Here is a 12,269-nt window from a genome sequence, read left to right as displayed (position 1 = left end):
AAATGCAGAGCTTGAACTTTATCAAGAATCAGTGAAGTTATGACTGGAATTGTGTGTTGTCAAGTCAGGACCACCACCAGGGGAACCCATGATTAAAAAAAAAAAGAAAATTATATGGATAGGCAAAAATGTTCACTTGACTATCATTTGGGAAACTGGTTTATGTATCAGGTGGTTTGAATATCAGTATCCTTGTGGTGTGAAAAGAATAGAAAATAAGTAACTAACCTCAGAATATCACTAAGAAGAGGCGATCATGAAGTGTTCATATCTATCTTGGACAGAAAAATGTAAAAGGAACAAAGCGAAAGAAGAAAACCAGGCCCAAAACTTAAGTAATTACTGCCTATTAATTGGTCATCCACTTGATTTCCTGTGTTTGTTTAGTTGAAATTATTCACATGCTGCAAGGAAATACACTATATTACCAAAAGTATTCGGTCACCCATCCAAATGATCAGAATCAGGTGTCCTAATCACTTGGCCTGGCCACAGGTGTATAAAATCAAGCACTTAGGCATGCAGACTGTTTTTACAAACATTTGTGAAAGAATGGGCCGCTCTCAGGAGCTCAAATGTGCAACAAATCCAGTCGTGAAATTTCCTCGCTCCTAAATATTCCACAGTCAACTGTCAGCTTTATCATAAAAAAATGGAAGAGTTTGGGAACAACAGCAACTCAGCCACGAAGTGGTAGGCCACGTAAACTGACGGAGAGGGGTCAGCGGATGCTGAAGCGCATAGTGCAAAGAGGTCGTCGACTTTCTTCACTGTCAATTGCTACAGAGCTCCAAACTTCATGTGACCTTCAGATTAGCCCAAGTACAGTACGCAGAGAGCTTCATGGAATGGGTTTCCATGGCCGAGCAGCTGCATCCAAGCCACACATCACCAAGTGCAATGCAAAGCGTCGGATGCAGTGGTGTAAAGCACGCCGCCACTGGACTCTAGAGCAGTGGAGACACGTTCTCTGGAGTGATGAATCACGCTTTTCCATCTGGCAATCTGATGGACGAGTCTGGGTTTGGAGGTTGCCAGGAGAACGGTACATTTCGGACTGCATTGTGCCGAGTGTGAAATTTGGTGGAGGAGGAATTATGGTGTGGGGTTGTTTTTCAGGAGTTGGGCTTGGCCCCTTAGTTCCAGTGAAAGGAACTTTGAATGCTTCAGGTTACCAAAACATTTTGGACAATTCCATGCTCCCAACCTTGTGGGAACAGTTTGGAGCGGGCCCCTTCCTCTTCCAACATGACTGTGCACCAGTGCACAAAGCAAGCTCCATAAAGACATGGATGACAGAGTCTGGTGTGGATGACCTTGACTGGCCTGCACAGAGTCCTGACCTGAACCCGATAGAACACCTTTGGGATGAATTAGAGCGGAGACTGAGAGCCAGGCCTTCTCGACCAACATCAGTGTGTGACCTCACCAATGCGCTTTTGGAAGAATGGTCAAAAATTCCTATAAACACACCTTGTGGACAGCCTTCCCAGAAGAGTTGAAGCTGTAATAGCTGCAAAAGGTGGACCGACATCATATTGAACCCTATGGGTTAGGAATGGGATGGCACTTAAGTTCATATGTGAGTCAAGGCATACTCACCGAATACTTTTGGTAATATAGTGTATTTTAGGGTGTCATGAAAGGCAAATGATGCAGGTATATTTTAAGACAAATCCATCTTTTAGTTCCTTGTGTATATAGTTATTGTTCAGTTATTTTTAATTTTATTATCTATTAAACTGTTTTCCCCTCATTTCATCCCTAAAGAAATAATAATTCTGTTCATTCTTGCATATAAAATAATATGATTGATATGAGTGGGGGCCCCTGAGTAAGTTGTTGTTTATAGCCCCCAAATGTTCAGAAATGGCTCTGCATCAGATAACCAAAATCAGATTTTTGTTCATGCATACCATCGACATGCTTGGAGAGAAGAGAGCTGCCCCAAACCCTCTGTAATATATGGCGGTGGATCATTGACGCTCAGGGGCTGTTATGAAGATTGGTGGTATCATGAAATCCAAGTATCTGAATAATTTAGCTCACAATCTTCAATAAAATATCTCTTTTATTGCACTGACCATTTCAGATTTGAACCCTACTGAGGTCAGAACTGAAGAGAGCAGTAAACATGCACAAACCTAAGGAGTGGTTGTTTCCTCCAGGGAAGACTTCACCAAATATTAATTGTAGGGTTGCCAATCATTTTTAAAGCAGTGTTTTGCAGAAAAACAAATACACTATTTTGGAAAACCTTTATTTTTTTTTAATTATGCTGAAATGAGACTATATTATGTCTCCAAATATTTTAAGCAGAAATATCACTCACTGCATGTCTAATATTAATTTTCTACTCATTTTAAAGAAAGGTGCCAATAATTTTGAAGATGACTTTAAGTCATCACACCCTCATATCCACGTCAGATGAATCCTGACTTAAATCCAGGTACAGGAGTCGTGCACCACAGCACTACCAAAAGAAGAAGAAGTCACGCGTTGTAGTGACAAATCACAGGAAACGACTTATAGCATCAAAAGAGCGATGCATAATAGGATGCATCCTAAATGGCTCGCTCCTCCCTACGAAGTGCACCAAAGTTAATAGCTTTTGCCCTCTTTGTAGTGCACTATATATGAAATAGGAAGCCATTTGAGACTCATCTCGTGCTCCGTGGCTTCTCGTGCGCACAGAGGTTTACGCACTTTTCCCGAGCGCGCGGTGACATTAAGCCGGGTGAGTCACCTTCGCGTGCTGCTGAGTGCGGAGCGCGCGCGGCGTTTTCTCCACACTTTCTACCGCCAACGGAAACGTCTCGTGCGTTGTGTTTGGTTTGCCCTCGGAGAGGATTGTACTTTTCACCGACTGTCGACATTTATCGCCCTCTGTCCCCGCTGTTGTTTATTACCACCACGCGCTGCCAAAAACCGCTGGCCATGCCGAGCTGGAGAAGAAATCTGACTTTTTGCCTGCAGAAAACGCACGACGAAGGTAAGACGCGGGGATTTAACGCTTCACCGCAGCATGCTCAGTTTGCGTTGCGGGGAATCTCGGTGGCCGTGCGTGGCTGCTGCTTTTGGCGCACGTGCGTAACAGTGTTTTCTCCAGTGATGCTCGTGTTTGGGGTTTTTGAAGAATTGTGCATATAAGTGTGCATCATAGTGCAAACAAAGACTTGACTCTAATGCGGTGAGTTAACGAGGCTGCTAATGTGTTTGCTTCTCAATGCTGAATCTGCATCATGACATTTGAACCTCTCCACGTGCTCAGGCTCAAGTGGTGTGTCCATTTCTCAAGCCCAGGGTAACCCAAGTTCAACCTCAATCACAGACATCTGATCCACATCATCAGTCTGTCTGATTGTCCTAAGTTGGAGCTAAACTCTTCAGGAGGGTAGATCAGTGTATGAGTATTCCTTTAGTCCAGAGCAGTGTCTTAAATTGCATACTTAATTCCATGTCCTTCATTACTCCTTACATAAAGTATAAAAACATAAACCTGTCTCATGCACATCAAGCTTTTCAGGAATATACACTATTATTGGGCTGTTTCCCAGATAGAGATTAAGCCTAGTCCTAGACCAAAAACGTCCTTTTAAACCAGATTAACAGAAATTTGCTTTCTCAGTCATAGTTAGAAATAGTCCTAGACTTAGCCTAGTCCTGAATTTATTAAGATGAGTTCCTGAAGGAAGATTAGAGCTACTCCAGGATTAAATTGAGGCTTAGATAAAACCTCCCAGGGTGCAGGTTTAACTTCAGATTAATGTCATTTGTCAAAGAAGACACATGGATTATTTGGATTATGTCAATGAAGATCAACAAGTACCACCGGCTAGACAAGTTCTTGCCGACAGAAGTGACCCATTGCAACATTTTGATGAAATTAGTTTTCAAGATCCTTTTTGAATGCATAAAGTAAATGCCACTGGAGATTATTTCACTTTTAGAACCCAGGCTTTCATCTGTGACCCAAAGAGGATGGACTGTACCAGCTTGTCTCCAGGTGCTCATAACTTTAAGGTTTTGGGCATGTGGCACCTTTTACAGAGAAACTGTAGAAACTACAGAGAGTCTGTTAAAGCATTCACAGAGTATGCAGGGCCATTTGTGAATTAAGAGGAAATTACAATAAACTTCCCTGGTGCTAGAACCCAGGCTAACTACAAGGTACAATTCCATGAATATAGGAACTTCCCAGGAGTCATTGGCTGCATAGAAGGAACCCATATTCCCATAAAATGTCCCTCTACTCCAGATGCTGAGGAGTACAGCAACCACAAGAACTGGTTTTCCATAAACCTCCAAGGTGTATGCACTCCCCACTTAAGGTTTTCAAACATTGTTAAACGTTGGAAAGGTGCAACTCATAATTCCCGGATTTTCCTTAACTCATCTCTGTACACTTAGTTTGAAAGAGGAACTCATATATTGCTTGGTGACAGTGGGTGTTCTCAGAAGAATTTTTTGTTTATACCATACTTGCACCCAACAACAGCTAAGCAGCGGCGCTATAGCCGGGCTCATATGCGCACTAGGGGTCTAGTAGAGCGCATGTTTGGTGTTCGGAAGAGTCGTTTTTGGCGCCTTCGGAAAACACTTTAGTTCAAACCAAGAAGATGCTGCACTGTCATCAGTGCAACAGTTGTCCTTCACAACTATTTGAAACAGCATGGATGCCCAGATCCTCCAATAGAAGAGGATGACAATCCAGATCTACCACCATTTACTACAGACCACCGAGAAGGACTTGCATACAGCTTTTGCATTGTGCCACTTTAAGTAGTTATTTTTGACATTATTTACCTTTTCATCCTTCTGCTTAGATCAGATACATTTTCACATGTAATCAGCAAGTAAAATTTATTTTATAAGGAAGTGCATTACTTTTTAAAAGTAAATTTTGTCTGGTATGATAGAGAAAGAGCCATAACTTCCAACATGAGTTAATAAAACAATATTTATTTCACAGATTCATGTATTGATGTGACATTTGAGGCAGTTGCATCTCCCTCTTTCCTTCATCTACTTGCAGTCTTCATTTTCATTTTATGCTCCTCTTTAAGATGCTTTAACTTATGTTTGTGAAATACCATAACCAGCCTTTCATGGATAGTGAGTCGTTTGTTCTGGCGATCAGTACTGGCAGACACTTCTGAGGATGTGGAGGGTAAACCACCTTGCGACTCTTCAGTTCTGTCCATATGACTTTCTTGTCAAATTGTCAAATAAATGCAGATTAAAGGAGATATTTTACATCAGATGACAAAGCAAATGAAAGTTTGAAAGGAGAGAAAGAAAAGGCAAAGTGAAATGTACTCATCTACTCAATGTAGGTGTGTGTGATCCGTCATCTGAACTATCTAGATGGTCATCATCTGGTATGTTCTCCAAAGGGTGCTGGCTCTCCATTATTCCTGTCAGTAACTCATCCAGCTGGTCAGTATCTTTATTTGCAGGTCCTCCGCCAGTCTTAAATCTCTTTTTGGGCTTCAGCAGCAGTTTTTTTGACGTTTATTTTGATATTCTTCTACAACACCTGTATTGAATAACTACTGTAATGTCAACTCAATGATTTCACAAAACAGTAAGATAATAAAGCTGATGATTCTTACCTGAAGTTGTTGTATTGTTCTTGTAGATGTGTGTTTATTTGCATTGGGTGCATTACAAATAGATTTCCAGGCATTCCTTTTCTTTTATTCCACAGCTGATTTGTGCAGTTTATCTTGAAACTATTTGCTTTAAAAGCATTTTCTCATAATCAGTAAAGTTTTTTTGAGCACATTCTCTTTTCTGCTGCCATTGTTTTCCTTGGATTTGCTTCTCCAGTTCCATACAATTTTAGGCTTTTCTGGATCCATTCCATGTTTTATAGGCAACCTCGGTCCTCGTAATTCAGACTAGCACAGGTGGTTTTAAATTAATCTTGTTCACTTTAGTTCGGGACTCCATAGTCCAGGTGTTAGTAAATGGTACAGAAAGTCGTTCTTTAAGCCATGGTTCAATATTCTAGATTAAGGCCTACTCCTGGCATACTTTAAACCAGAAACTGTCTGGGAAACTGCCTGAAAAATGGCCAAAAGTTTGTGGACACCTGACCAATCATACCCATATGCTTGTTGAACATCCAGTTGCAGATTTGGAACTTTGGTTTTATAATAACCTCAACTCCTCTGGGAAGACTTTTCCCCTCAATTTTGACGCGTGGCTGTGGGAATTTGTGCTCATTCAGCCATATAAGCATTAGCGAGGTCATTAGTGAAGAGGCTTGGGCGCTGTTCCAGTTCATCCTAAAGGTGTTCAGTGGGGTTGAGGTCAGGGCTTTGTCCAGGCCACTCGAGTTGTTCTACATCAACATTGGCAAACCATGTCTTCATGGACCTCAGTTTGTGCACAGGGGCATAGTTATGCTGGAACATGTTTGGGCCCCTCAGTTCCAGTGAAGGGAAGTTGTAATGTTACAGCATACACAGACATCTATCTTTGTGGCACCAGTTTGGGGAAGAACCACATATGGGTGTGATGGTCAGGTGTCCACAAACTTTTGGCCATATAGTGTATGACATGACATGGAATTTGGTGGAGATAACCTTTTTCAAAGCTGCTAACTTTCACATCATGGTCATGATTGACTGAATATAAAAACACTGAAACATTTCTGTGGAGTTCTGACATTTTATTACAGATAGGCAAGTTCATTCATTCATTTATCTTCAGTAACTACATTATCCTTTTCAGGGATGGCATAAATTCTGAGCTTATCACTGCGTGCAAAGAAGGAATATACCCTCGATGAGGCACAAATCCATCACAGGGCACCGTGTACACACGCACACATTCTTAAGCAATTTGCGTAGTCAGTCCACCTACTTGCATGTTTTTGGGAGGTGGCAGGAAACTGGAGGAAACCCACATGAACATGATGAGAAGATGAGAAAATTTACACAGACAGTAACCTGAGCTTAGGTTTGAAACGAGGACCGTGGAGCTGTGAGGCGGAAACACTATGCACTGCGCCACCATGCTTATTATAATTTATCCAAAAATCTGAAAAGTGATTGACATGACCAAAATAATTTCTACTTGTAGCGTCTTGCTTTTAAGTAGACTGGCAATTTGGATCAGTTGTGCTCAGTTAAGATTGGAATTGTCTTAGCCTCAGATGCTATATCCTTGTACACTATCAATAATTATCAGAACTGGCCAGTTACAACCTCATTAGTCTAGCAGGGACAGACATAATGAGTGTAACTTGTTTTGAGTGAGAAAGTTTGCCTTAAGGATGAAAACACAGTGGGCAGTAAATTCTTGTAAAATATTTCTAAAGCCATTCCAATGCCTTGTGATGGTATAGTGCAAAATTGCAAAGTAGTGGAGGAGATTGGGAACAAGCATACGGCACTGTAGGTGTAAGCCAGGATAGATGAAAGGACACCAAATAAGAGACCAGTTGTGCAAGGCATGTTGCATTTATACACCTATTTTGAAGACTTTTGAAGACTTAAAGAAAAAGTTCCTGTGAAAAGTTACAGGAAGTCACAGGGGGGACATTGCAAGCGCAGATACAATGGCTTTTAAATGGATAAAAATTTTCATCAAATTCATCTATTGTCGCACTCAATTTTACAGTGAAATTCAGTGTCATCATACTGAGAAATACAGTGTAGAAGGAGACAGCAAAACATTGGACTATTTGTGTGTGTGTGTGTGTGTGTGTGCGTGTGTGTGTGTGTGCGCAGCTTCTGTTTAATGGGAGTTGAATTGAATTGAATTGAATAGAATTGAAGGTTGCCAGATGATATCTGAAAACTAGCAGGGCAGAGAATATACACCTGAATTCACTTCTTATCTTGAACAAGGCAAGACCAAGTTTTTCTGAGCTGAACAGTTCAGTTTAAGATTAGTCTAAATGTCAAACTTTTTGTAAACATTTTTAAATATATGGACAATGGAAATATATGGATATGGAATTGGATTAGTCATTTCTATTGTCTTATTGTATGTCATCAAGACTCCATCTGCAAACAATAATCTTGTTTTTATATAATGGGAAAAATTATGGAAACTGTTCAAGAAATCTATTTTCTTTTGATTAAAACAGTTTGGCTTCCACTCCTACAATGTAAATTAATATTAGGGATGGGAAATACTTGAAAACATTGCTATGATACGTAAGTACATTATATAGGTTTGCAAATAATACAGTAATTTGCTACAGAAAACTATTGAAATGATACTTTTATCTATTTATCTAACTACAAAAATAAATCATTTAACAAGGAAAAGAAGAAGAAATTGAAATCGTACAAAATTGTAACATTTTACTATTTTAAAGTTTCAATACATGTATAGTCAGCTTTCAGTTTGTCAGTTTGTCACTGATATAAAAATACTGATGTAATTTATAACAGTGTTGATATATTGTCATATTGCTCAGCCCTAGCTAATATATAATTTTTATTTATTTCAATTCATTTAAAAAATAAATGTTGTTTGGCTGCGCAGTTATGACCAAATTGTATTGGTGTTGCATTGAGTAACACTTATAAGATATGTTCAGAAATATTATCATTTAAAACTAACTGTGATTGATATAGATCAGTTAGGTCCTATAGGTGTGTCCATATCATGTTTTCTGTCTAATCATTTTGTACAGTTTCAGTCACCAAGTCAGAGCAAGAAATTGGTCTACCATTTATTTAAAATTTAAGACTTTGTGTTTAACTTTACAGTGAAGGAAAATAAGTATTTTGACAGTTTTTGTTGTTATTTAATATACACTCACTGTCCACGTTAATAGGAACACCTGTACACCTGCTCATTTATGCAATTATCCAATTAGCCGATCATGTGACAGCAGCACAATGCATAAAATCATGCAGATACAAGTCAAGAGCTTCGGTTAATGCTCACATCAAACATCAAAATGAAGAAAAAATATGATCTGTGTGACTTTAACCATGACATGGGGGTTGGTGCCAGATGGGCTGGTTTGAATATTTCAGAAACTGCTGATCTCCTGGGATTTTCACACACAACAGTCTCTAGAATTTACACTCAAGACACTCAAGTTCTAGATATAATAGCAGCAAAAAGTGTTCTCGGGCAAAGTGCGCTAGGAATTATTATAAAAGATGTTGCCATTGGTTTCATTGGAAGATTTCATGCAACAAGTAGCATGATCCCAAGAACACTATACCCATAATGAATGACAGATATGGGACTGCTTTTCTGCAAATGGTACTGGGGCATTACATGTCATCGAAGGAAACATGAATGGAGTGATGTACTGGGGCATATAAGAGGAGAATTTGATCACATTGGACTCAACTCAATCTGAGGAGATTTCAACAAGACAATGACCCCAAATATAAAGCCAAAATAACTCAAGACTGGTATTTAAAAACAAAGGTACAGGTGGTTGCATAGTTTGGCCAACCTTCTGACTTTATTTCTGAAGGATTTTGAAGTTGTAGATCCATTTGTGGGACCCTTGTAACCTTGAGGAACTGAAGACGATTTGCCAAGAAGAATGAGCAAAAATTGACCCACAGTGCTGCAAAAACCTAATTACTTCATACAGTACGTGTCTCAAAGCTGTAAATGCCAACAATAGCTTTTCATTTTATTCATCAGTTTCATTTTTTAACCATATCTTTGTTTGTGCTTATGACTACATTCTTTTTTGTTCATATTTATTAGTACAAATTCAAATGACATTGTGTGTACATTTGAAATGGATACATGCACTGGATGTATATTAAATAACAAAAAAGTATCCAAATACTTATCTTCACTCGCTGTATTGACATGGGAATTCACATTAGTCACATCTAAAGTCTTATTACAGTTCATAAACATGTAATGAGAGAAATCCTACTGCAAAATATAATCCTGTTTCTTGACAGAAAAAAAAAAATCCAGTTTCCACATTTAGTAAATCTGTTTGTACAATTTCAGAGATAATGCATGAAGAGGAATGAATTAGCTAATATGCCTCTTGAGGAGTCTAACAGAATAATATCCTTTTGGGCAAATTTTTTTTACTGCAGAATAAGGATGGAGATTACATTAATTGGAGACATGCGACAAATTTGCATTTTCTAAGTGATATTCACAGCGTGGGAGAGCCCATTTTCTAAATCCTGAAATCTCCCAGCTCAGTGAGTTGCTGTTTGTAGTGGAAGTTTTAGTTGGATGAAATGTTAAGTATCAGAGTGTTCAGAAGAGGCATTGAGATAACATGGAGGACAGAAGCTGGTGAATACTTCACCTCTCCTTATTTTCAGAGTGGTGTTATTAAGCATGGCAGCTTCTTCCTTAGAGCGATTCTCTCTCAGCTGGTTAATTCGTGTCCAACACAGCACAACACAACACAGCAGAAAGCCAAATGTCTGTCAGCTTTTCTTCCATTTATAACAAACAGAGCCAGTGTTGTCATCACTACTGAATATCAAGCTTTTCTGTGAATATTATATTACAACAGCAGCATTTAGATGTCTGCCATCATGTAACTTTAAATAGATTAGATTACAGCATTTGTCTTTCAACAAAATATACGAGCACCTTCTCTATAATGGAAGCTAAAGTCGTAGAAAATATGATTCCTGAAGCTTTTTTTGGATGGTGACTAAAAGGGGTTCTACTTTAGAACTTTTTCTGAACAAGAAACCCTCTTGTAAGGTTACAGCTGTTTTGATTAACCCCAAATAAAGATCAGCTGTTTCTGTAGGATTTTCTTGACATCTCCTTTGTTTCATGTCACTCCTGAAGCCGTGGTACGCAAAGAGCTTACAAAGCATGTACGGTATCTCACTTGTTGAAGGGTATCGATCAGGAGAGGGGTATAAAAGAATTTCCAAAACATTAGATATACCATGTAACACTGTGAAGGATATCATCAACAAGTGGAGAAAATGGAGCACCACAGTGACATCATCAAGAACAGGACATCCCTCCAAAATATATAAAAGGACAAGACGAAAATTACCAGGGACCTGCTGCCATTAGACCTACAGCAACATTGAAGATGCTGCAGAAATATGTGTCAAGTACTGATTACTCTCTACATGTGACAACAATCTTGTATTCTTCACATGTCTGGACTATAGGGTAGGGTGGCTAGACAGAAGCTCTTTCTCACAAAAAACATCCAAGCTCAACTAAATCACCCCAAACCATGTGGCAAACTGTGTTATGGTCTGATGAGTCCAATAATTCCAAAAGGTATGTTTGGTGCAAAAAAAAAAAAAGCAAATCACCAGAAGAACACCATACCCATGGTGCAGCATGGTGGTGGCAGCATCATGCTTTAGGGAAGCTTTTCTTCAGCCAGAACCTTTATCAAGGTGGAGGGAATCATGAATAGCTACAAATACCAGTTCATTTTAGTGCAAAACCTTCAGGTGTCTACTAGTAAAAGGAATTTCACCTTTCAACACGACAGTGCCCCAAAGCATACATCCAAATCAACAAAGGAATGGCTTAACCTAAAGATCATTGCTTTCCAATGACCTAACTGAATCCAACTGAAAATCTGTGGGGTGACCTAAAGTGGGCTGTCCACAGGAGATGCCCTTACGATTTGATGGATCTAGAATGTTTTTGCAAGAAAGAGTGGGAAAATATTGCCAAGTCTAGATGTGCCACGCTGATAGACTTTTATTTATATAGACTTTTGGGTAAGAACCCAAAAAGACTGAGAGGTGTAATAAAATCAAAAGTTAGTTTAGGTTAGTTAGTGTAGTGTACACTTATGCAACCAGGTTATTGTAAATTTTTTTATTTTTCCCTTTTCCCTAAAAAAGTTCCTGATTGTTTTTCACTTTATTTGTATTCTTTGCAATTATAGGTAGGAAAAAATCTGACATGATTTATCTTAGTTTCATTCTTTTACTTCACAAAAACCTGCCATTTTAAGAGGGGTGTGTGGACTTTTTATGTCCACTGTATATCGTTTAAATGGTTTTGTAGACAAACGTGAGAAACTTTAGGTTGCTAGATGGAGCTGTTTTAATACCAACAGATAAATATTGCATATTTATGACCAAATGATACCTGCTGTAATGTTGAAAGAAATTTCTAATATGATATTTAAGACATTTCAGTATATTAACTATACAGAATTGTGGAACTGGGTTCTCTGAAAAGTACATGTGATATTCCTTTGAAGTTGTCAGTATAAAGTATGTTATTTTCCTTATTCCTGCTTTCTGAATGCGACAGCTTTTATATTGAGAGCACAAACACTGCCAAGTAATATATGT

General features: G+C 38.9%; 1 protein-coding gene across 2 annotated transcripts in view; it reads left to right on the top strand.

Annotated features, from left to right (window-relative positions):
• Positions 1-2,684: 2,684 nt before the first annotated feature.
• grip2b (glutamate receptor interacting protein 2b) overlaps positions 2,685-12,269 on the top strand; it is a 202,840-nt gene continuing 193,255 nt past the window's right edge. For both annotated transcript variants that reach the window (XM_034314349.2, XM_026932610.3), the window contains exon 1: positions 2,685-2,992. In XM_034314349.2, coding sequence (XP_034170240.1) covers positions 2,938-2,992 — 55 coding nt within the window. In that variant the 5' untranslated portion in view covers positions 2,685-2,937. The remainder of the gene's footprint in view (positions 2,993-12,269) is intronic.

Source organism: Pangasianodon hypophthalmus, chromosome 20, assembly GCF_027358585.1.
Source record: "Pangasianodon hypophthalmus isolate fPanHyp1 chromosome 20, fPanHyp1.pri, whole genome shotgun sequence".
NCBI classification, from domain to species: domain Eukaryota; kingdom Metazoa; phylum Chordata; class Actinopteri; order Siluriformes; family Pangasiidae; genus Pangasianodon; species Pangasianodon hypophthalmus.
Note: the sequence above shows the minus strand (reverse complement) of the source record. Positions and strands in the feature narration are given on the sequence as shown.